The 25285-nt window shown below is 42.4% G+C and overlaps 2 protein-coding genes across 3 annotated transcripts in view; one reads left to right on the top strand and one right to left on the bottom strand.

Moving 5' to 3' along the window:
• Positions 1–11557, bottom strand: part of OFD1 (OFD1 centriole and centriolar satellite protein) — a 33308-nt gene extending 21751 nt beyond the window's left edge. Inside the window, exons 1-8 of one of the 2 annotated variants that reach the window (XM_045582275.1) lie at positions 11450–11557; positions 9943–10041; positions 6103–6303; positions 4008–4076; positions 3890–3920; positions 2710–2817; positions 1049–1185; positions 556–729 (exon numbers count right to left, since the gene is read on the bottom strand). In XM_045582275.1, coding sequence (XP_045438231.1) covers positions 556–729; positions 1049–1185; positions 2710–2817; positions 3890–3920; positions 4008–4076; positions 6103–6303; positions 9943–10035 — 813 coding nt within the window. In that variant the 5' untranslated portion in view covers positions 10036–10041; positions 11450–11557. Of the gene's footprint in view, positions 1–555; positions 730–1048; positions 1186–2709; positions 2818–3889; positions 3921–4007; positions 4077–6102; positions 6304–9942; positions 10042–11271; positions 11291–11449 lie in introns of those variants that run through there. The other variant, XM_045582274.1, reaches the window with a different exon arrangement.
• Positions 11558–11650: 93 nt separating this feature from the next.
• Positions 11651–22942, top strand: TRAPPC2 (trafficking protein particle complex subunit 2). The gene is made up of 5 exons (XM_036439528.2): positions 11651–11789; positions 18636–18747; positions 19403–19547; positions 19896–19981; positions 21864–22942. The coding sequence occupies exons 2-5, from the start codon at positions 18655–18657 to the stop codon at positions 21960–21962; spliced, it is 423 nt and encodes a 140-aa protein (XP_036295421.1). The 5' UTR covers positions 11651–11789; positions 18636–18654; the 3' UTR covers positions 21963–22942.
• Positions 22943–25285: the final 2343 nt, after the last annotated feature.

The following is a 25285-nucleotide window of genomic DNA, read 5'->3' as shown; positions in this document are numbered from 1 at the left end:
TTAAACAGGTTCTTTCTCAAATCAAATAAATTCAGCTCCATAAAGCTCCACTCCCAACCATCTTTCTGCTCTCACTGAGCTTCCAAATCTTCCCAAGAGCAACAACAGAACAATCACCTACAAGTACCTAGTTAGTTCTACTTCTAGTCCAGGTTGCCCACCTCAGCAGGAACCCCAAAACAGCTCAAGCAGTCCCATCAGAGAGCTGCTCTGCTCCTCCCCCCCCCACTCCAGTAGCCATTCCACACCTCTAGTCCTCTCCTCAAGGTCACTACCTAATCCTCACATCTGTCTGCTGCTAATTTCCTGCGAGTATCTCACACTTCTGACATGAACATTCACTTCCACTTTTCCTTCCAGCAGTCTCAGAAAAAGAAGTCTATATCTCCTTTTCAAGGCTGATTCTTCCACGTCCACTCTTGACCACAGTCCTTACTGGTCCTCTAGGGCCTGAGCCATCAATTGTTCAATTAAATGTCCCATCTCGCTCCTGAACTTCGAGCCAATCTAACAGCTGCAGAAAGAGCCAACCATTAAACAATTTTAAAATATTACCTCCTGGTGTTTCTGAATTCTCTCCAGGGATATCTTTTCCCGATTAAGGAGGGCTTCGGATTTTGCTTGACAAGTTCTCTCAACCTCACTCCAGAACTTTGCTATTTCCTGTTCAGACTTTCTTTTCTCTTCCATTTTAATTTTTATTATTTCAGTGTTTTTGAAATGCTGCAACTGTCAATTGATCACAAATAATTGTAAATACCAGTAAAGTACTTAAAAATAGTAACAAATTCTCCATGGTTAGGTTTAACATTCACACTCTAAATATACTTAGTTTAATTCACCTTTACTTTCATCTCATTCACTGTACCTTATCAGGATTCATTCAAAAGGCAAAAAAAAAATGGCATCAAGTGGAAAGAAAAATACCATGCACAACAGTATAATACCACATTCATTAATAAAGATTCTAGATATTTTCCTACATACCTAAGAATGAAAAAAACAAGCAAAAATATCACTTTTGTTAATAGCAACAAGATAAACTTACCTTTTCATGCATTTCTGCCTGAAGCTGTTGCTCTATTTCTCTCTTATATTCACTTAACTTCTGTTCTAAAGAGTCTAATTTTGGATGCTGAGAGTAAGCACCTGCAAACTGATCGTCAATATGCTGAAGCTTCTCAGCTATTAAAAAAACACAGGCAATTAGAATAGAGGAATGAGGCCAGGGGAGCAAGAAGTCTGTTCAAAAGCAAAGAATACATGGGATGTGAGCAGGGAGTCTGTTCAAAAAATTAAGATAGATTACTGAATGGACAGAAAGTGATCAAGCAAGTATAACACAAATTTAATGGTGAACTGTAAAACTATTCAACTTTTTAAATGTTTGAAAATTTTCTCATACACTGTCAGTGAAAAAGAAAGCAAAGTTTAAGTCAGAAAACACTGGCATCTCTTTCCAGTCTCTAAGTGCCAAAGCAGAGAGTTCTTTTATCGGTAAAAGTCGAGTCACATGTTCAAAACACTGACCTTAAAATGAATCAAAGATCATGAATTTCCAATCTTCCATTTTACAGAGGACACAGGTGCCCATACAGTGTAGGTGACTCTCATCGAGGGCTAAGCAACTATACAATGGCATAACTGGGACGAAAGCCAGGTCTACTGATTCTCTCATTCCAGTGCTCTCCCCAGCATACCCACAGCCCTCACACCAAATGTGGATCGGAATCAAACGTTAACAAGAGTGCAAACCCACACCAAGAGTGCAATCTCAACTATGTGAACACCAGTGCCCACCAAAAAGTATGCACAGGAAAAAAAAGGCTGGCAGAAGCAGATTAAGATATTTGATCTTACTGTCTAACAAGTTATTGCTCCTTGTGAGTAAGGAGGAGCCAGGATTAATCACAGCATTTTAGCCAGCTGTTTCCCTTCTGAGCATACAACTAAAGGCATGATGGTACTGTATGTAGAAAGGCTATACCATGGAAAAGGATCTGGATCATGGACCAGAAAACTTGGGACTCTAGTTTCAGTTCTGACCCAAACTGGGTGTTTCCAAGTTGTTTTTCCCTCGTCTGGCGACCTCGATTTCCTCAACTATAAAATGAAGTGATGGGCCACTGACTTCTCTAGTTCTCTGCAATATAAATAATCTAGGTCTTCTCACATTAGTGACTATAAATAAAGTTAGACAAAACACAGGGAAGAGCCTCCCAGTTGAGAGGTTCAACCCAACAAACAAGAATGTGGGCCTCTGCATGCCCCTGGTGATCATGGAGGGAGGGGCAGCACTGAAGATAGAACTGGTCCCTTCCAGCAATGACACAAGAGGAAATAAGCATCCCCTCCGCCCCCCGCAGTTTACATCCCTCCCAGTCTAGGAACACAGACAACATGGGAAAGGAGGTCATTTCCTTCATTCAAAAAAAACAAAACAAAACAGCTGGCACTGGTTTGGCTCAGTGGATAGAGCGTCGGCCTGCGGACCGAAAGGTCCCTGGTTCGATTCCGGTCAAGGGCATGTACCTTGGTTACGGGCACATCCCCAGTAGGGGGTGTGCAGGAGGCAGCTGGTCGATGATTCTCTCTCATCGACGTTTCTAGCTCTCTATCCCTCTCTCTTCCTCTCTGTGAAAAATCAATAAAATATATTAAAAAAAATACAAAAACAACCCTGAAATTATGAAAGAATCCTGCAATTACCAAGAGTGTCTTTGCTAGGCAACATCGGACTTGTCTGAGTATCCACGTCACAAGTATCTTTAGCCTGAAGAGATTGTGCCATTTGATTTAGAAACTCCACAAGAAAACCTAAAAAACACAATGTACATTTAAGTTTGGTCTTACAACTTTCATTCAACCATTGCTCAGTCAGTTTACAAATTTTGGGTTTATCACATTATCCTGTTTTACATTATATATTTTTAAAGAATACTTTGAGGAAAGTCCTTCCCAAGCATGACACAAAAATCTAGAAGTGATAAAGAGAAATATTTGACAATATAAAAATTAAGAACTTATATGTGGCATGAAATAATAAAGTCAAAAGACAAATGGTAGCTGGAAAAATAGTTACTATATTTTGGAGACAGAACACTAATTTTCATATATCAAAGAGCTCTTACAAATCAGTAAGAAAATTCTTAAAAGGGCATGGACAAAGAGTTTAGAGGGAAAAAATTAATGTTAAATAAATAAAACCATAAACAAATGCAAATACTACAACAGAGAAATCTTATTTTCCAAATAAGACTGATAAGATTAAAATTCTGATCATATATGAAGTGCTCACAAGAGTGAGGAAACTGGCAGGCTCAATCACTCAGGAGGGAAATTTGTCAATATCTGTGTATTCAAAATGAACATGCCCTTTAACCTAGTCTTAACACTGGCTATTTTACAGTTAGCTCAGAGTTCTATATAATCTTTGCCACTAGGATTCCTGACATGTCTGCTATTTATAGTTTTTGAGTTTCAGAAATTTTACTAGGATGCTAGAAGAAGCTGGGAAGCTCAATTGATGTTTCTTTTCAGCCAGACTAAGCTTTGAAGAAAGGAAATTCATCCTAAAATGCTACTGGAAGTTTGAAAACCCAGTTGAAGTACAAACACTACCTCTATAATTATTCAAAGTGTATCTTATTTCAGTATCTAAGAGCTATTTAAAAAATTGAAGTTTAGAGGAAATGATCTACATCTGTCAAAACAATAGATGGATTCTACTGTTTATTAAAAAGGTCAGGAATTGTCAGCAAAAAAAAATCCATAATTTAATTCTAATTTGATTCCCTATTCTTCCCTCTAAAAATTATGTTTCATACTTTTATAGGAAAAGTGCATGATAAAGATGGTATTAAATCTCTGTAAAGATGAAAGTTCCTACCTTTTTTGTTTTCTTTATCAAATCCTGAGACCTATTAAAATAAAACATTTCACTTTTATTCAACTATTCAGATATAATTAACAAAACAAAGCAGGTTATAAAAACTAAATAATCCTACCAGTGATTTGTAGAGACTGGATTCAGGCTTGATTTTAATGAGTTGTAACAGATCTTGCATAGTAAATACCTTAAGGGAAAAAATATTAATTAGATAGACATTTTTACATTAATGTCTAAAAGATGAATTAAGGTGTTTCTGAATATGACTAGAAATCTTCTTCAGATTAAATAACAATTATAACTGCTAATATAAAATTGAAGCTGTTTCTTATACTACTAAATAAATTACAATAAACATATTGAGATCATATGGATAAAATATTTCTTGATCATGTAATTACTCTCCAAATATTTCACAATGAAGATGATATGCCTAACAAATGACAGAAATGATTAGTGCCTTACAGATGATAAACTCAAATATTTGATGAACCAATGAATATGAGTCATGAGTGAATTCCAGGGTCTTTCAACTGCAATGAATTTTTTTAAAATACTGCTTCAAAATGTAAAGAAACCAAATTTTTACTATCTTTACAACTATGAATGACTAAAGTATACTGCAAATAGTTTTAAACAAATATTCTGGGTAGCTATTTTTAATATACACTAAGTGCCCAGATTATTGATTTCTGAACACATAATAATCAGACCACTCAGTGTGTGTGTGTGTGTGTGTGTGTGTGTGTGTGTGTGTGTACACGCGCGCACACACATGTGAGGGGTGGTGCCGGTGCATGAATTCGTGCATGGGTGGGGTCCAGCCAGCCTGGCCAGGGGAAAGAGACATGGGCAGTTCTGAACTGCCTGCTGGTCAAACTCCTGGCCGAGAGGACAATTTGCATATTAGTCCATTATATAGGATATACACTGAGTGGACAGATTATTATGCACTCAAGAGATCATAATCTGGCCACTCTGTGTATATTCCCAGTGCTGAGAATGTTGTCATGACTTATTTCCTATTGGTTTTCCTTTAAAGAAAATATTCTGCACAGCATTTTATAGTAGTAAAAAACTTCAAGCATGTGAGGTACATGAATTACTGCTCCAATCACTATATAATTGACTATTATTGCTCATGCAAAAATAAAATTATGAAATGTAATGACAAACTTAAGATACTGATGGACCAAAAAAGAATTCCTAATGTTGATAAGTAAAATTTGGTTGCTAATGAATAAATGCAGCATATGTAAATTTTAAGTTTTTCAAATATTAGAGCTGTTCATGATTTCTTAAAACTTCTGAATATAAAACTTTTGGTCAAATTACAGATTCAGATAAAGATAAAACACAGGGACAACACAGAGTACACCCTAATGTCAACTATGGATTTCAGGTGATAATGATGCCACAATGTAGGCTCATTGTAAAAATGTTGATAATGAGGGAGACTGTGCATGTAAGAGGGGAGAGGGCATAAGGGAACTCTTCCTTTCTGCTCAATTTTGCAGTGAACCTAAACTGCTCTAAAAAGTTAAGTCTAGTTAAAAAACATACAGAAAGTTTGCTATGTCTGCCTTTAAAATACTAATAAAGTGACTAGTATGTTCAATGGTAATGGTGGAGAAAAAGTTAATTAGGAAAGTGATAAAATGTGTTTTAATATTTGAGACTACATATTTTTAAAAAGTTCATCTATTTCTTACTTCTGTTATATAATCATGAAGAGAAATATCTAGAAACAGAGACTGTGGCATCATAAAGGGCACATTTTAGAGATCTAGATTTACTGCCTTAGGTTACCACCTCAAAATCCTGTGACCTTGAGCAAATCACTCACCTCTCCAGACTGGTTCCTCATCAGCTGGGTCACAGGTACACCTGCAGTGTGACTAGCCCAGTGCCAAGCTCACAACAGTCAACATAAATGGCAGTTCTGAGTCTGAATCAACTACATGGGACATAAGATCAATTCTAACTCCAAAACATTTCGTGATTCTACACATCACAATTTAACAGAAGATTAACAAAGATTCCAAGGAACTGATATATCAAATTGAGTACTTCTCTTTGGTGCATTATATAAAAGATGACTGAGAAATGGACCAAGCCAGCCAAGGAGCACTCGGCTACTGTGCAGCACTTTATTATCACCTGGGATGGAAAGGCTGTTAATAGAAAATCTGGTAAGTGAGGAAAAACTTTACCTTTTCTTCTGCCAAGCCACTTTCTGGGAAGAAAACTGAAAGTGAATACTCATAGCCACATTTCTGTAAATGATCTGCCACTAAGGAATTAGAAGCGCCTATTAGAAGGGCGCTCCCTTCCACTGAAATGGACGAGGGCCTCATTTCTCCGCTCAATACAGGGTGCATCAATTCTTGAATGAGCTGCTTTCTCAGTTGTGTCTAGTCAAACAACAAAAAAAGAGAAAAGAGACAAGAGGGAAAACACTTTTAGCAGGACTACTGCACTGAAGATACACAGATTTGCCACACGATTTAGAAACCTTTTATTTCCACAGTGGTTCTAGATCCATGGACAAAAGTTACAACTTCTTTGTTGCACACTTAGGCCATGGGTTCTGGCCAAAGAAGTCTGCTTTCATCAGTGAAAGCTTTCCAACTGACCTAGTGGTCAGAACACATGTAGACTCTTACTTGTCTTTCCTATGAGCCCATTTCAGCAGCCTTTGGTCAAGACAGCAATCATCAGAGAAAATTCTGCTGCTTCCTCAACAAAATTCTGTGGATTGTTGGAGGTTATGAAAACAATATTGGGTGAAACCAGTTTATTGAGCATATTGATAAAAATAAAATTCCCCAAGAGGAAGTAAGATATTCAAGAGAGAAATCAGTAAACCTAAAGATGACTTATTAACATGCACTTTCATATATAGTATTTATATCTCAACACATTTCATAAATAAGGAAATTTAGGTTCAAGATGTGTGAATTTTTTCAAGGTTATATAACTAGTGTTATTATTCCTTTGGGTTTTTCTTTTTAAGAAAATCTCTAAATTAACTGAACTACTGGATATTTTTCTAATCTATTGTGCATATAAACTGGAAATATAATTGGGCTGAGCTTAAGAGTATGCTGCCTAAATCCATGGGGTTCAACACTAAGTAATATCTAATATATTCATATTAATAGAATACCAGCAAAAAACTAATGGAGTTGCTCTACCTCTATCTCCCATACTTTAGCTAGAGAGAAGTATATAACTACCAGTATGGAACAAGACTCATACATCAAAAATCCTATAGTACAAAAGATATTTACATTGAGCAGAATATGCATGCTCTGCCTCATCTAATGTCATTCAGTAACAGCAAATAATAAAAGAGAAACTACAGCATTCTACATCAGTAAAATTTAGAGATGGTTTAATGAGATTTGTAACAGGCTAAAGTAGTACTATGTTTAGATCCAGCTTAATGGATAAGTGATTCAAGGTGTCCTACAAACAAGTACTGATACTGGATAAAATTTAAATGAGTGACATAAGCAGGTTGAGAGAAAAATAAGAGAATAAAATGAAATGACATTATAAATGAATTCCCATATTGATAAATACAAAAAGCATGCCATCTAGCACTTGCTAGAAGAAATGGCAAGACTGGCTGGGGCTTTCCAGCAGCTAATGCAGAGAAATATCCATTCATAATTAAACCTTGCATAGTCCCGAAGGTAACAATAAATACAATTATTGTGGGGGGAGGGGAAGTGGGAAAGAAGAAACTTGGGAATCCTCTGCACATCTCTCTCAGAAATTCAGACTGAGTATTCAAAATATGAAAAGGCCTTAATAAACATTAATAGATATCTGTGACTTTATACTTAGTCATAGATACAAATTCTTTTCAAACATCCAAATAGTTAGGTCACTAGAAATTTAAATAAGTGAACTCACCCCAACCACAGTCCTTGAACTGAGAAAATAAAAATTAGCTCGGACTGCGATAGTAAAACTTTGCCCTAACATCGATCAAGCTGGAATTCCAGAAACAGCAGCCAGCTGCAAACAGGAAACATTTCTCCCAAGGATATACAGCCGCTATAGAGTGAACAAGATTAGCATAATCCTGATACCAAAGCCAAAGAATAGCGAAGACATGATTAGTCAATTTTTACTACAGATAGGAAGCCAAACAGGACCAAATCTAATTCAGAAAAACAGGGGAAAAAATTCCTCATTCAGGAATGCAATAACCATCCTACATTAGAAGGTGTAGTAATGCATTATACACTACAACTAATTCCAGGTGGCTTAAAGTGCTAACTATAAAAACTGAAGCCTTTTTAAAAACTTTAAAAAGTGAATATTCATGCTATTCATAGAGAAAAAGTTATTGAGAATAATCAGGAAAAAAATCAGTAGATTTGACCATATAGAAATATAACATCAATATTTTAGAGCCAATTTAAAATTGAACACCACAAAAATGACAAAAAAGATTAATAGTTTCTATTAAAAGAATTCTTACACAATAAGAAAACACTAACATCCTAAAAAAATGAGTATGAGTCAAACTGCCAATAGGTGGAAAACAGACAAATGGCTGGAAACTATGTGCAACCTCATTAACAGAGATAAATACTAAAATGAAAGCTGCTTTTCAATCTTAAATTGGCTTTTAAAATGTAATAATAATAATAATAATAATAATAATATTGGAGTGAGATAAGCATTCTCAAACTGCTGGTGTCATACTATTACAATCTTTCTAGAACAAGAAGCTAAAAGCCTTAAAAAAAATGCTCATGCCCTTAATTTGATTTTCCAGGATAAAGAGCCATACAAGAACATTAGTAAAGCCACTTAATTAGGCAACAATGAAAAATGCAATTGAAAGATGTATAGATCTAGGTTAAAATTCAACATTTTAAGTGTAAAATATACTTCTGAAATATGTATAGTAATGAAAGAACTATTCCTACTCCTTGCTGTTAATTTATATATAAAGTGTATTGATAAATATTTGCTGCTCAAGCTAAATATTAATCAGGGGACTGCTACATAGATTAAACATATATCCAAACATGGGCCTGGTGCCATGAAAATGAGGATTTCAATGAACGTTTAAGGACACAGGAAAATGCTCACCATATAATATTGAACTAAGAATACACACATACACACACCATTATGCCAATAAGTGGCTGAATCATCAGAGATGACTTTCCTCCTTGTTTTCCTGTGTTTTTCACGTGAATCTGAAGTGACGCTGTGGTGTTTTTGAGTTACAAAAACAATGGAGAAGGGAGAAAGAAAAACAAACTCACATTTCCTAAATGCCACATTTTCAGTGTAAAAAGACTTCAGAAATGTATGTAGTAATGAAAACACGTTTGAGGTAATCCTATTCATTGCTATTAATCCTACTTCTTGCTGTTAATTCATACTAATAAGTATTTGCTGCCCAAATTAAATATTCAGACCTTTTCAATGCATTTTTTTTAAAGTTCTCATTCTCCAAACTATGCTATGGTAAGCAGCACACTTAACATCTTCTATATGGTGTCAATGTCGTTCATTCATTCAAACATGACTCTTACAAAACCACTTATTAATCCAGGAACCTACAAACAGCTTCATAAAATGAGTATAACCTTACTAAAATGTGTTCACTTTATAAAGCTGCTCGCTCCTATCTGAATGTCAGCCAATCTGTCTATTTGAACATGAGGACCAGGCAAACGCTAAGCCGTTTGGGACGCCTGTCCCAGGGTAACCACAAACCTTAAAGATAGCACCCACCAATACCGTCTTCATATCACCTTCTTTTTAAAATAAGGTGACCAGACGTCCCGCTTCTGGCGGGACAGTCCCGAATTTTAACAAATTTGTCCCGCGGCTTTTAAAAAAGTCCCGATTTTAAAAATCAGGACTTTTTTAAAACGCCACGGGATGCGGGACACATTGAAAAGCGGGATGTCTGGTCACCTTATTTTAAAACCTAGACCCGGGGGTTAAATGTTGACTGCCTGTTACAGCTGCCACGCATGCAAGTTGTAGAACAGATGTGCCTAAAGCGGTACCTTGAGCGCGTCCAGGATCCCTCGCTCCTTGAAGGTCTGGTACAGCTTTCTGCGCAGTTCGTCTTGAGTCAGCACGTCGTATTTGGGGGGCATTGTAGGCTGGAAGAGAAGAGGCTCGGGGTTACCGGGCAGGCAGAGGGATTGGTGACGATGGAACCAGGGCTATCCTTCGGAAAAGCGCCAAAGCCCGGCGGGGATGGCGCTTTCACGCAAACAAACAGGAAGCTTCGTCCTCTCGCCAGCACACCCGGTTAGCACGAATGAAAGCGAACCGGAAGCGCCAGCACGAATGAAAGCGAACCGGAAGCGCCAGCTCCTCACGTGCACACCAGGTTGGCGCCAAAATGAAAATGGAAGCGCCGTCCCATCACGTGCTCAGCCGCTTGGCGCTCAAATGAAAACAAACCGGAAGCACCGGCGCACCTGGTTGGCGCTTTAAAGAAACAGACAGGAAGCTTCGAAGTCGCGCCATCCATGCACGTGACCCGGATGGCGCGTGAATGCAGACAGACAGGAAGCGTCATCCCCCCACGTGCACACGGGGTTGGCGGTTAGCGGGGTTGGCGGTTAGCGTTTGAATTAAAACAGGATGCGTAGGCCCCTCACGTGCGCACGCAGTTGGCGCTTTAAAGAGACAAACACCATGTTTTGTCCCCTCAAGTGCGCAACAATCGGCGCTTTAACGAAACAAGCACGAAGCCTCGTCCCCTCAGCGCACCCATTTGGCATTTTAAAGAAACAAATACGAGGCCTCGTCCCATCGCACGCACCCGGTTGGCGCTTTAAAGAAACAAGTACGGGAGTGAGGGGGCGCAAGGGTATATGTACAAAAATAATAATTTAATAAAAAACATAATAAAAAATAAAATTAAAAATAAAAATAAAATAAACACGAGGCCTCATCCCATCAGCGCACCCGGTTGTCGCTTTAACGAAACACGAGGCCTCGTCCCCTTAGTGCACCGGTCGGTGGGTTGGGTGGCACTTTAACGGAAACAAAAACGAAGCTTCGTCCTCTCGCGCGCACCCGGTCTGTGCTTTAACCAAACCGAAGCCTTGCCCCCTCACCCGCACCTTTAACGAAAACAAACACGAAGCTTCATCCCCTCGTGCGCACCCGGTAGGCGCTTTAACGGAAACAAACACGAAGCGCGCTTTAACGGAAACAAACGGGATGCTTCAACTCACACACGCACCCATCAGCTCTTTAACCAAAAACAAACAAGATGCTTAATCTCCTTACACGCGCGCCCGGTCCGCCTCCGGCGTCGCTTCCCACCAAGCCGGTCCGCCCGTCCCGCCTCCGGGTGGCGACGAGGGGATCCCTACCTTCGGAGCCCAGCCGCTGCGCGGGGCAACCTCTCAAAGCTCTCCCGCCCTCTCCGAACTAAGAACCCCCGGGGATAAACGCATCCCGCCCTTCCCGAACTAAGAACCCGGCGGATAAAGGCACTTCCTCCCCCTCGGGTTGCCATGGGAGGGTGGGGAACGCGAGCGCGACACTCACCGGTGGCCCACGAGTAGCGACATCGGACGAGGAGCCTGGGGAAGCCGCGTCCCTGGAAGCCGGGGCACCACGTGAATCCTCCGCGCCGCTCAGGGCGCGTCCCGCCCTCTCCCGGAGCCCCGCCAGGTCGAGCAACCTGAGTCCCGGAGCTTCAGGAGCGTTACTGCGTCTGCGCCAGCGAGCCCGCGCCTCAACCGCCAGACGCCCCGCCCACTTATCGCGAGAGCGTAGCCTCCGAGTCGCGCGAGGACTGCCCGGCTTCCTTACTGAAGCTTCGGAGCGCGGGTCTCCGGCGGGAGCTCAGTGGATACTTTCTTACGAAGTCCGCGTCTAGACGCAGGTAGGGGATAAAGCGAGGATCGGGGGCGGGGGCGGGGGCGGCCGCTCCGGGGGACATCCGGGCCCCGCGCGATCTGGCTGTTAACCCTGTCTCTCCGTCTAGTTGCGGCCTGGGGCGCCGGACCCAACCCGGTTACCCCCGGCCGGCTGGTCCCGTCGCAGCCCAGGCTTTGCACCCGGCGAGCTCCGCCAGCTCGGGGCTTTGCCTTCTACTAGGTCACTCAGTAATCCAGGGCTTCGTCACCGCGGCACGGTTGCCCTTTGGAGCCCGAAAAGTATTTGTAAGGGTGCTGTCTTGTGCACCGCGGGGTGGTTAGCAACATCCCTGGCCTCTCTGCCCACAAGGGCAGCTCCTCCGCATCAGTTCTGACCATCCTGAAGGTCTCAGGCATTGCCAGATGGCCTTGGGGAGGCCAAAGTCACTGGTTGAAAATCAATGAGCTAAATTTTGATTTTGCATGCTGTGAGAAAGGAAGGTGGACTAAGATGTGCTATAGACTTAAGTAGAGTTTAGGGAAAGAAAAAAAAAGAGTGGAAGATGGAAGCCCCAGAGACATCTCTGTGCAAAAAATGTGACTTCACCTGGGCTTTGATGGGTATGATTTGTATGGTGGCAAAAAGAATAACTACTTGGCACTCGCATAGACAACTGCCCTCCCCCTACCACCACCCATGACAGCGGATAATTAATCACAGCAGTCTTTCCCGCTGACCAGTTCCTGGCAGGCACTACCAGTGATTGGAGCTGGCTCAGGAAAGGAAAGCCAGTTGCCAATCCTAGTCAGCTCCCTTTTCCATTTGACAGCACATCCTCTCTACAGATGAGATCGTGCTTGGACACTGCTTCCCCCCCCACCCCCCAAAAAAAATAGTATTTTCCCTTCCTCAGTTTAAACATCCTCAGTTCCTTCAGTAGCTTTTGTCCCCAGCATTCCCTAGCCTAGATCCCCCCTACCCCCCCTACACACAGTTATTGATTCATTTAAAATGCAATTCCCAGTGAGTGCCCGGCTAGCTCAGTCGGTAGAGCATGAGACTCTTAAAATGCAATTCCCAGAACTGAGTACTTCCCCAGAGATGATATTATTTATGAAGACATTGTCTTCTCTCAGTGCAGCTTGGAATTGCATTAGCTTTTTGTGACCCCTGTTTCAGACTGCTGCCTCTTATTGAGTTTGCGATAAATGAAAATGGCTTCTTCTAGATGCACTGCTCTTAAGCTAGGTTTCCTCAGCCTGTTGTACAGTTCATTTTTTCAAGCCCGAGTACAGGACTTTATGTTGCATCCTATTAAATTCTGCTTTGTTTATTTCACACCTAGTTCTCTTAGCTGTGGAGATATTTTTGAATTTGGACTTTGGCCTTCTAATACGTTCGTTGCCCTTAACATGTCATCTTTGAATGTGATAAGGTGGCTTCATCTCACAATTATTGTTCGAATGTTGAGCTGGACGAGGTTAAGGCCAACTTCAAAGGTCTGCCGGAGACCCCTTGCTGTGTACTGACTGGGAGCACTTTAACATTCTAGTCAGCTATGAGTTGTGACCCTTAGTCAACATATAAGGAGTGTTTTCTGGGCCCCGGCACTGTTATAGCTCTGGGGATAGAGCTAAAACAGTTGTTTTTAGGTGTATACCAAACTATGACCAGACCGTGTTATCATCCAAGCTACAGGCCTAGTTGTTTTTAGGTGTATGCCAAACTATTTCCCAAAATGATTTACTGCCTCCTGATTTCCCTTCCAAAACATAAAATTTAAGCTTGGCATGACTTGTTCTCAGTATGACCAGGAGTACATGAATGAATAATAGCCTACTCTTTCTGTGTTGGGATCCACATTAACTAATGTACAATAAAATCTAGTATAGTGTCTGACCAAAGGCAGCCATTTAATACATATTTCTACTTTGAAAATACCCACTTATAGATTAGGAGATAAGCCTTTTTGTTTTTGAAAATAGGAATAACACTTACCTATGTCTGATGGTATGGCTCTTTCCTATTCCTGTGACTTCTCAAATGTCCCTGATCACTAGATATATAATCACATTTGTTATTCCAAGATATGTAGTTTGCTGAGAACTGGATACTTGTCTACGGCCATACCAACCTGAACGCGCCCGATCTCATCTGATCTCGGAAGCTAAGCAGGGTCGGGCCTGGTTAGTAGTTAGATGGGAGAACAGGATACTTGTATTTATTGAAATGTCTAGAGTGTTTAATATTCCCATCTGGAGGTTCATAGCGTGCCTAACCTTGATTCTCCCACACTTGCTGTTTGAAAACCATTCTTTTTGAGAAAATTGAAGTTCAGCAGATCTGCATCCTCTTTGTATGCCAGTTGCTTGAAGCAGGTGACCTCTCTCCCCTGCTTTTTCCCCCGGTTGTAGCCTAAAAAGGCTTTGTTTTTCTTAATGCAGTCCACACATTTCTGCTCATGTGGGCTTTTGCCTTTCTGATGCCAGCCTCAAGGTTTCTGGTCGCGGGTCCCATTTCTGCGTTCATTACTACCCTGTTTCCCCGAAAATAAGACAGTGTCTTCTATAAATTTTTGCTCCCAAAGATGCGCTAGGTCTTATTTTCAGGGGATGTCTTATTTTTCCATGAAGAAGAATACGGTACACATTTATTGTTAAATGAAAATAAAGGAAATTTATTACCTGTATATGGTACAGTAGTACGGTAGTAGTCAACACAAACCAGACAAACTGAGAATCCTACAGTGTCAAGAATTTACTCATTTATTCAATGACAATCATGTCATCATCTTCTGGAACATTATAACAATCCAATTCCTGAATTTCTTGGTGAATTTCTTGTGACTCATTTCTTTCAGAATCAGTGGACCAAATCTCTCATGTTTAGCCTAGGGGGGCCTTATTTTCGGGGGGGATGCCTTATATTTCACTCAGAAGGAAACCTGAAAGTAGGTCTTATTTTCGGAGGATGTCTTATTTTCGGGGAAACACGGTAGTTAGTGCCCACTTCTTATGTACACGCCCCTTTTGAGTGTACATAAGGTAAGGAGCACCACCTTGATTTCCACAGCTGTCTCCCAAAAGCAGCTCGTCACCCTAGCAACCACAGGCTGCTGCTGTCCTCCCCACAGCGCAGTCCTGCCTCCCCTACCTTCAGGCACAGGCCCTGCCCCTTGTCATGAGGATTGCTTTAGGGAAGGATCTGCACAGCTTCTCACAAAGGTGCTGTTAATTAATGGCCTGAACTCAGGCTCCCACTCTCAGGCCTCTGAGGCTCCCCTTCCTCCCCACCCCACAGGCCTCAGCTGGGCTAGTTAACACCACCCTGCCCCCCACTCCAGCACACCCGCTCCCCTATTCTTAGGGTCATCTCACACCGTAAACTGTAGCCCCCCGCCCTTGCCTCGCAGCTCCATCCTGCAAACAGTGAGTGCTTATCATATACTAGGCTCGGTGTCTGGGATTCAGGCTGGAAAAACACAGTCCCTGTTCTTTTCCACGCTCTCTCCCCATAGTGCCCTAAGTAGCTCCATCTTGACGCACCATTGCCCCAGACCCATGGTCGGCAAACTCATTCGTCCACAGAGCCAAATATCAGCAGCACAATGGTTGAAATTTCTTTGGAGAGCCACATTTTTTAAACTTAAACTTCTTCTAACGCCACTTCTTCAAAACAGACTCGCCCAGGCCGCGGTATTTTGTGAAAGAGCCACACTCAAGGGGCCCAAGAGCCGCATGTGGCTCGTGAGCCGCAGTTTGCCGACCACGGCCCCAGACGAACCTTTCCAACAATGCTTTGCTACCCAGGTGCCGTGGTAAATGAACTCCCTCTGTCCCAGCTCTCTTTACAGAATGCACTTTTACCGTTTCGCTGACGCTTCCTTGAATATTTCCTTTTTTCTTTGACATGTGTGTTAGTTTCCCACTGCTGCCCTAACAAACAAACTCCCACAGATCCAGTGGCTGGAAACAACACAAACACATTACATCACAGCTCTCAGCATAGAAGACGGACAGGGGTCTCGCTGGGCTGCAATCCAGGTGTCAAGATACTGCATTTCCTTCCGGAGGCTCTTGGGGAGACTGTCCCTCTGCCCTTCCCAGCTTCTGGATGCCACCCTATTCTGTGACTGGCGACCTCTTCCTCCGTCTAAAGCCAGGCCTGTAGTCACGTGTCCCCCTACCTTCCTCTCGTGCCTCCTCCCTTTTATAGCCCCTTGTGCCCGCAGTGGGCCCACCTGGGCAGTCAGGATCCTCTCCTAGCTTAAGGTCACCTGCTGAGCAACCCAGTTCCATCTGGAGCCTTATTTCCCCTGTCCCTGTAAATGAGCATTCATTCACCGGTTCCCAAAATTAGGTTGTGGCCATATGGGAGGGAGTGTTGGAGGGCTATTCTGGCTACCACTCCATGCTCAGAATTGACATGTTTTCATCCGTCTTCCTTCCCTCCTTTTTCTCGGTGAATAGCATCCCATCCTGATCCTCTGCTTGTTCGCCTCAGCCAAACCTTTGGAGACAGCCTCAGTTCTCCCACTGAGTCCATTGCCAAGTTCTGTGTAGCTCCCGCCCCCACTGCCCGAGGCCTAGGCTCCCTGGCACAAGCTCGAAGGGCCACTATTTCAGGTGGTGGCAAAGCTGAGCAGGCACACACAACGCACACAGACACGGCTGTTGCTTTCTTTGTATTGTTTGTGTTCCACATTGGAGTTTAAGTCATACTTCATGGGTGCAGGGAAGGTGGAAGAGATCCTGGAATTTAAAAAAAAAAAAAAAGTTTGCAATCATTAATCTAGAGCAGTGGTCGGCAAACTCATCAGTCAAGAGCCAAAGATCAACAGGACAACGACTGAAATTTCTTTGGAGAGCCACATTTTTTAAACTTAAACTTCTTCTAACGCCTCTTCTTCAGAATAGACTCGCCCAGGCCGTGGTATTTTGTGGAAGAGCCACATTCAAGGGGCCCAAGAGCCGCATGTGGCTTGCCAGCCGCAGTTTGCCGACCGTGGGTCTAGAGCTACACTGATCCAATACAGTAGCCATGAACCACATGTCACTGTTTAATCAATTAAAATTAAATAAAATTTCAAATTCAGTTCTGCAGACACGAACCACATTTCAAATGCTCCTTAGTCTCCAGTGGCTACTGCATCACACAGCACAGGCACAGAACATGTCCATTCTCCAGAAAGTTCCCTATATAGGACAGCACAGAGTTCTAGAGTCTCCCCTTTGCCCACTCCCCCAGCACAGCAAGGCCTCTGATAGTAAATGACTGTAGATATTCCCTTCCTGAGGCTGTGGTTGTATGGCTTCTTTCCTTCCCATTCACGCACCGTTCAGTTTTTCCTTGTCGGGACTGGACAGTTACTCCCCTTCCCAGGTGTTGGTAAAATGGAATTCTCCGCAGCCCAAGTTCTGCTCAGCTGTGCAGTTTGTGAGACAGCCTTTCTGCGGTATTTCCTTCCGTTTCCTTTTTGTTTATCCTCACTCGGTACTTAGCACTCTGCTCCTCTCCCAGTCATGGGTATCCATATGGGGGGGAAGGATTCTGCAGGTGGTTATCTTCCATTCTACGTATACTAGTAGCCCTGCGCACGAATTGTGCACGAGTAGCTTGCTGTGTGCCTCAGGGAGCCTCAGGGCCCACAGCAGCTCATAGCTCTCTGACACCCACAGCTCACTGCCCTATGCTCCTGTAGCTCCACCCACTGTCCCGCCCTCCTGTAGCTCTCCACCCACTGCCCCGCCCTGCCCTGGTAGCCTGCTGCCTTGCTGCCCCACCCTCCTGCTGTTTGGTCTTTATGCATCAGCATCATGGTGTAATGACCATTTGCATATTACCTCTTTACTGTATAGGATTGTCTTCTGCTGCTGCTGCTTACATGTGCATTGGGGGAGGTGTCTGTCTCCTTTGCTCTCTCTGCTGCTTAAATATTTGTGCTGAAGACAGTAAGCCCTTCCCTTGGCAAACTCCAGCTAGGAAACCTGCTCCAGCAAAAATGAAGAATGCCATTGTGGACTTGGTTAAAATTTCAAGCTGCCATCCCTCTCCGCCTCCCTTTCTCTTGAGAATTCTGGCCAATCCTATTTTGCACAGCTTTTATATCATTCCTGCTCAGTTTTACTATTTAGGCCTCCTCCTCATTTCCCCTAATACAGGGACCTTTTTTTTCTGTAAAGCACAGGTGACCTCTGTCACAACTGCTGAACTCTGCCATGTCGGGCAGAAGCGGCCTTTGAGCAGAGTGAGACGGATGAGGCCAGATTTGGCCTGTGGGCTGTAGTGGAACAACCCCTGCCCCGAATAATATTTTAAATCCGACTTACTTCACCATGCCACGAGTCTCCTGTCTGCACTTTCTTCCACACATGGCCTTCCAGTTCCAAGAGTACATGTGCCAGCTGTAGCCTGGTTTCCTTTACAAAAAGCATTGCATTTGTTAGGAAATACATTGTGGATTTCTTTGGCTTTTGTTGCATGTTTTGTTTTTGTTTTTTAAATATATCTTATTGTTTACAGAGAGGAAGGAAGAGGAAGAGAAAGTTAGAAACATCGATGAGAGAGAAATATCAATCAGCCGCCTCCTGCACACTCCCCACCGGAGATGTGCCCGCAACCAAGGTACATGGCCCTTGACCAGAATTGAACCCGGGACCCTTCAGTCCGCAGGCTGATGCTCTATCCACTGAGCCACACCGGTTTTGGCTGCATGTTCTGAGTGAATCAGCAGGAGTCCCTGTAAGGCTTGACGTATCCCGGGCTCTGGCACACCTCGGTAGTACTCTCCCCAGGCCTGTACACTCCCAGGTACCCATTTTGGGTTGTCAGTATTGAGGACTAAAAATGCGTCTTCTTTTCATTCCATTAGGAGCCATATATTGGAGACAATGTCTGGAAGCTTCTACTTCGTGATTGTCGGCCACCATGACAACCCAGTGTTTGAAATGGAGTTTCTGCCACCCGGAAAAGCAGAATCCAAAGTGCGTATGGAACCCTAACAGACCCCATGAGAACTGTCATGCTGTTGTAATGATAATAGTCAATGTAGCTCTCCCTCACCGCCACCTTAGCGCCAGCTTACCTATGTTGCTGTCCTTGATCCACAACCTCTTCGGTATTTTTTCCTGGCTTCCTCTAAAAGGATGCATGCTTCTTGAAAGGAGGATCTATTTGTTTTCCAACAGTATTTTTCCCATGTGCTTAAAAGGTTACAGAAATTGGTAACTTGCTGCTTGCAAAATCAAAATCATTTTAGTTTCTTGAACACATTTTAATATATTATAATTAATATATTATAATCGGCTATTTCTACTTATTGAGTTTTAGATACCAAATTTAAAAGTATCTCAGTTGGCATGGCTCAGTGGTTGAGCGTCAACCTATGAACTATGAGGTCACGGTTTGATTCCTGGTCAGGGCACATGCCCGGTGGCAGCCAATCAATGATTCTCATCATTGATCTCTCTCTCTCTCTCTCTCTCTTTCCTTTTCTCTCTGAAATCAATACAAATATATTTTTTTAGAAAAAGAAAGTGTCCCCCCTCAAGAAGAACTATGTGTAGGATTATAGAGAGAAATGTTGGCTTTCTTGACGCTGTATGGAAATGTTAACCTGGTGCTCACACTGTCATCTAGGACGACCATCGTCATCTAAACCAGTTCATAGCTCATGCTGCCCTTGACCTGGTGGATGAGAATATGTGGCTGTCAAACAACATGTACTTGAAAACTGTGGACAAGTTCAATGAGTGGTTCGTCTCAGCATTTGTTACTGCGGGTCATATCCTTACCTTCTTAATAAAGACACCTAACTAAAGCTTGGGGTCACAAACTAGAACTGAGGACACACAGATGGCCGGATAAGTCGATGCACTTTAAAGGTCAGGTGAAAATTGCCATTTATGTAGCTACTTCTATTTTTTTTTTTTTTTCAGGGAAGAAGTACATTTTGTTTAGCATCATTTTAAAACCAAGTCTTGTATATAAAACTTAGGTTTATCTGGGTCAAGGGTGGTTTGACTTTATTTTTTAACTTTAAAAGATTATGTTCTCTTTAAGATAAAAACTAAGCTAACTTTTAACTGACTGCTTTACATTTCTAAGAAAGATTACACCTTAATTATTTCACATATGAGATTTATTATGCTTCATGACGTAAGACAAGAAGATGGGATAAAGAACTTCTTTACTGATGTCTATGAACTATACATCAAGGTATGTATGTTCTAGAACTTCTTAAATCTGATAAACGGGATCCAAACCCTAGCAGGGAACTGTCCTTGTAGTAGTTTTCGTCTCAGAGCAGCTCTCCCTCAGTCAGACTCTCCCTGGCAGTCCCTCATCAGGCAACTCTTCACCAGGTTAACTATTTAGGAAAAGAACTCATGGTTATTTTGTTGTTGTTGTTAATCCTAATCCAAAGATATTTTCCCATTGATTTTCTTTTTTAGAGAGAGTGGAAGGGAGGGGAGAGACAGAGACACATCAATTGGTTGCCTCCCACACAAGTCCCACCAGGGCTGGGAATAGAGCCTGCAATTCAGTCACATACCCTTGACCGGAATCGAACCCATGACCCTTCAGTCCATAGGCTGATGCTCTGAGAAACACCGGCCAGAGCTTTTGGTTATTTTAAAATCTTCATTCTCCTCCCTTTGGTGCATATAGTTGATTTTACTAGGGAACCCTAAAGAGAGGGAAGGAAGTATTCTCCATAAGAGAAACTGCTTTATAATTTCAGTCTAAAATGCTTTCCATCTACTGTAGAAATAAGTTACAGTGCAGTGAATACCGATCATAAACCAGCAGGAAGTGATTCATATATCATCAACTAACCCAGGGAGCTTGGTGCCACCCGCATTTCCTGACACATAATTGGAAAAAATAAAATAGGACATCGGTAGTTAAACTGCAGTACTGAAAACAGTATTTCTTACTAATTTAAATATTCTGTAATGAACAGATTTTTGCATATTGCCACAGCAAACAATATTCCTAGTCAGCACTAGCAAGAATATCTAGTCCTTTTATAAAGGTAGACAAAGTAATTAAGGTGTAAAAATTGCTAATTCCTCTACTCATTAGTGGTTCCATTTGTCATTAATAATTTTCTCTGACGCCCTTTTTGGCTCAGTGGATGGAGCGTTGGCCTGCAGATTGGAGGGGGAGGGGAGGTCCCAGGTTCGATTCCAGTCAAGGGCATGTGCCTTGGTTGCAGTAGGGGATGTGCAGGAGGCGGCTGATCAATGTTTCTCATTGATGTTTCTGACTCTGTCCCTCTCTTTCCTCTCTGTAAAAAGTCAATAAAATATATTTAAAAAATAATATTTTCTGACCTGTTATAATACATTTGTTGCACTATCTGAGAAACTGGTCACTTAGCCTTGTGTTAAAGGAGAGTATTAAAATCTGATTATTTAAAAATTGCCACACAAGAATAATTTTTAGTCAGTGTGGTATAACTTTTTCTTAACTTAGAGACCCATGATATGGCCCATTTTTCATTTATATTTTATGTAAGTCTTACAGATTAATCCATATGTTCACAAGGAATGTAAGGAGATTAGTAATTCACACACGGTGACTCCTGAGTTAATGATGCTTCATAGGCAACACTTATCATACTGCCATCAGTTTCACCACAGGTCCTGCTCAAAACCAAAGCACCAAGAAATGTCCTTACGGGGAAGTTACTATTTAACCATAGAGCATTTTTATGGAAACTTAAAAATGTGATCTTCTGACTCTTGTTTTGAATGTCTTTGATGATTTATTTTTATTTTATTTTTTTAAATATATTTTATTGATTTTTTACATAGAGGAAGGGAGAGAGATAGCTAGAAACGTCGATGAGAGAGAAACATTGACCAGCTGCCTCTTGCACACCCCCCACCAGGGATGTGCCCACAACCAATGTACATGCCCTTGACCGGAATCGAACCCGGGACCTTTCAGTCCGCAGACCGATGCTCTACTGCTGAGCCAAACCGGTTTCGGCTCTTTGATGATTTAATTTAAAACTCAAAATAATTTAGAGACCCATGATCTGTCAGCCTTTTTACTCTGGCAAACTCACTAATGTTTTCTTCTTTCCTAGTTTGCAATGAATCCGTTTTACGAACCCAATTCTCCTATTCGATCCAGTGCATTTGACAGGAAAGTTCAGTTTCTCGGGAAGAAACACCTCTTAAGCTAAACACAGAAAACTTTGGAAATAAACAGTGTCTCTGCAATGGATTATACTCAGGAATGTGGGCGTTGTAAGTTACTTGATTAAATAGCCTGGAAAAGTTTTTGTATCCATTTATCTAAACTTAGTAAAATTCCTTATAGTTACAAATAGTGCATTCAGTTTCTTAGAATTATCAATAGATTAATATTTGCTTCTGAACAGTTATTTATAAGGATTTCTGTATCGATAGCCTTGAAATATCTTTGGAAATCTCAGAATAGGCTTTTGGCTTTCCTCGTTCATATAACCAAATGTCATTGTCAAGATTTGGTAGTCAGATTTAAACCTAAAGCATCTGCAGTGAGGAATGGAGTTGGTAGGACATACATGGGCTTCCCCATACATCTAGAGATGCTATACGAATGTATAGGCACTGTGCATAGCCCGACGCAAGAAGCTGAAGTGGGCAGCGTTTGCAGTGCCCAGTGCCACGTACCTGCCCACTGTCCGATCCGGGCCGGTGATCCTACTGTCATTCATTCCGAAATCCAGATCCATGTCTGCAAAATGGGGAGTGGGGCCCAAAGTGCCAGGTTGTGTTAGTTCTTTTATTCCCTTTCCCTTAGTACACTAAGATTGAATGAACCTGTTGATAGCCTTGTTAATAAAAAGCTGGAAGACGATTTTAGGGTTGTAAACCCAGAAAAACCTGTATTACGTTAACGTGTGCCCTCCTGGCCTTTGAGGCTGTGCACCGGAGGGGGCAGGAGGGGGCTGTTTTACTGTAAGGGGTGGAGTCCTTACTGTAACGAGATGTCAATCGAAAAGCAAGTAATATAAAGACACTTGTTCCGTGCTTCTTGGGCGCACTTGAAGACTTTTGTTCCGTTCTGAATAACTTGAGCAAGTAATTTGAAGTGTGATCTTTTATGTGTGTGTAAAGTTGCTACTATGATTTTTTACCCTATTTATTTGAGTTACTAAATAAAGATGTTTGTCCAAGATTGTGGGAATTTCATATTGAATTTTCTAAGTGCTGCTCACCCTGCCACCAATACCATTTTCGTTTTATTTTGAAAGTCTGCAAACTAGTTTATCTACTAACCCATTTTACAGAACCGGGATGGTCTCAAGTTAGGGGCCAGAGCTTTGGGAGCAGAAAAAGATACTCGGCTAGAAATCTAGGAGGCATTTCAGCCATGCTCATCGGAGAGACCCAAACACGTATTGTTTTACGTAGTTTGCTCTGCCCTCGATGACCAGGTAGCACAGAGGGCTGTGACACCAGGGGCCGGAGCAGCAGCAGGGAGTTCTAGGGTAGAGACCAGCGGGTCCTGGCCGGGCCACACCACAGCAGTTCCCTGCAGTCAGCGGCCCTTTTCTCTGGTCCTGGAGGGAGGGACAGGAATATGTAGCAAGAGCCCTGCATGAGTACCTTACTGTGATTAAGTACCAAGTTTCATGTAGGCCTGCATCTTTGAAGGCGCTCTAAGGCGAGTCCAGTGCTGAGCACAGGAGCTGGTGGGTGGGCTGCATAGGAAAGCATGCTGCGCACACATGTGTGTGGGGGGGGGGAGCAGCCCTGGGCACGGGGATCGGACAGAACCAGGACTGGCGAGTTGGTCAAGCATAGACCTGGTAGTAGGTGATGTTACTGAAGGTTCTGGAATACCAGAGCAGTGGAGGGACATCAGTAGCACCCTGGGCATTTGCCAGGGCTCATGCTTCCCCACGGGCGTCAGGCTCCACTGAGCACTGGTGTTAAATGTGTAATCATTACTTCCAAAGAGATCCAAATAAAATGCACCAATCTGGTTTTGTCTTTTGTTTCCTGAAAGGCTGCACAGTTGCCCCACTGGCCACGAATGCAGAGACCACTGATCCGTGCTCTGCCCGATACACCCATGTTCTTTTTCTCCAGTCACAACAGGACCTCGCCATTGTGACTGGAGAAACATCAGAACCCACGGGTCCATTTTCCTACTTCACACAGCTCTGTTCCACAAGCCACTGGTGTGTGAGAACTGGCGTCAGGGTCATAGGACAGTTATAGAAACACAAAGCAGGGTTTTCTTTAACTTCAACTAGGGAATTTTTCACCAGAGTGAAGAAGGTGATAAAACTGGAGGAATTATAGCCCATTGATGAGGTACCTTTCCAGCTTCCTGAAATGGTTCTCGTTGGTCAAAAGTACATTTGTCCATTCTCTGAGGTCACTAGCTGGTCTTTAACACTGAACTTGGTCTATACGTTCACAGTTCACAGCGTGGAAACGGTCTCAGATGGCCCGAACGCTGAGTGGCAAACACAGAGCTGTAACAGGCCCCTCCCCGAACCAGTTCTGCTCGCTTTGGGGGCCCGCAGCTATTGCCACCACTCCCTTATCACCTGCTTTGATCCCCAATTCTTGTTTTTCCCATATTTTTCATCTTTGTATAGGTAAGGCCAGTCCATTAAAGCGTCTTTTTTTCTTCTTCAAAAGAATCAGATTTTCATTTCAGCGACCTTTTGCCGCTGGTTCAAGAGCTTTTCCATCAGTTAGCTGTATGTAGTTAACTGAAGGACAAAGCTATGTAGTCAGGTTTTGTTCTTAATCACACTCCAGTACCATGTTTGGCATATTAGCCTTGTTCCCCAGATTCCCTTTAAGTCGTGGTGTGAAGGATTCCTCTCCTGTTCACATGAAGACCTGTTCCTTTGATCATTTTAGCTCAACACTAGACCTCTAGAATGCCAACTAATTTTATCCTTAAATATTTATCTGAAAATGCAGTATTTGAAAAGATGCTTAAAAGCTTAAAAATACACTAGGGTATTAAATCTGTACAAGTATCAAAATTACACATTTTGTAAATGGGCCAAATTGTTCCCCTTCCCCCCAAATTCATGTCAAAGTCCTAGGCCCCACACACCCCCTCAGAATGTGGCTGTATTTGGAGATGGGGCCTTCAGAGAGGTGATTTAAGTTAAAATGAGCCTGTTTGGGTGGGCCTGATCCAATCTGGTGTCCTTAGAAGAGGAAGTTTGGATAGAGATGGAAGGGGGGTGGTGACAACATGGGGAAAGGTCATTGGCAAGCCATGGGGAGACCTCAGGAGGAACTAAACCTCCCCACACCCTGACCTGGGACTCTAGCCTCCAGCACTGAGAAAAGAAATTCCCATTGTGGAAGCCATACAATCCGCATTTTATGATGACAGCCTAGCAAACTAATACAATATGCTTTCCTTATGCACTAAATGTCTAGGTCAGGAGTGGGGAACTCTTGGCCCGTGGGCCATAGCAAAATCATTTGGTCTGGCCTTACTAAGGAATTAGGGGTGAGTTAATGAAATATTTGACCAAAT

This window comes from Pipistrellus kuhlii, unplaced genomic scaffold (assembly GCF_014108245.1).
Source record: "Pipistrellus kuhlii isolate mPipKuh1 unplaced genomic scaffold, mPipKuh1.p scaffold_m20_p_16, whole genome shotgun sequence".
In the NCBI taxonomy this organism is placed as follows: Eukaryota; Metazoa; Chordata; class Mammalia; order Chiroptera; family Vespertilionidae; genus Pipistrellus; species Pipistrellus kuhlii.
This window is presented reverse-complemented; position numbering and strand designations above follow the sequence as displayed.

Excerpts from the sequence above, each read along its gene's own strand:
- TRAPPC2 (XM_036439528.2), top strand. The coding sequence starts at position 18,655 with ATGTCTGGAAGCTTCTACTTCGTGATTGTCGGCCACCATGACAACCCA. Across the intron at positions 19,548-19,895 it reads AGCATTTGTTACTGCGGGTC|ATATGAGATTTATTATGCTT; the intron begins ATATCCTTACCT and ends TAATTATTTCAC. Across the intron at positions 19,982-21,863 it reads TCTATGAACTATACATCAAG|TTTGCAATGAATCCGTTTTA; the intron begins GTATGTATGTTC and ends CTTCTTTCCTAG.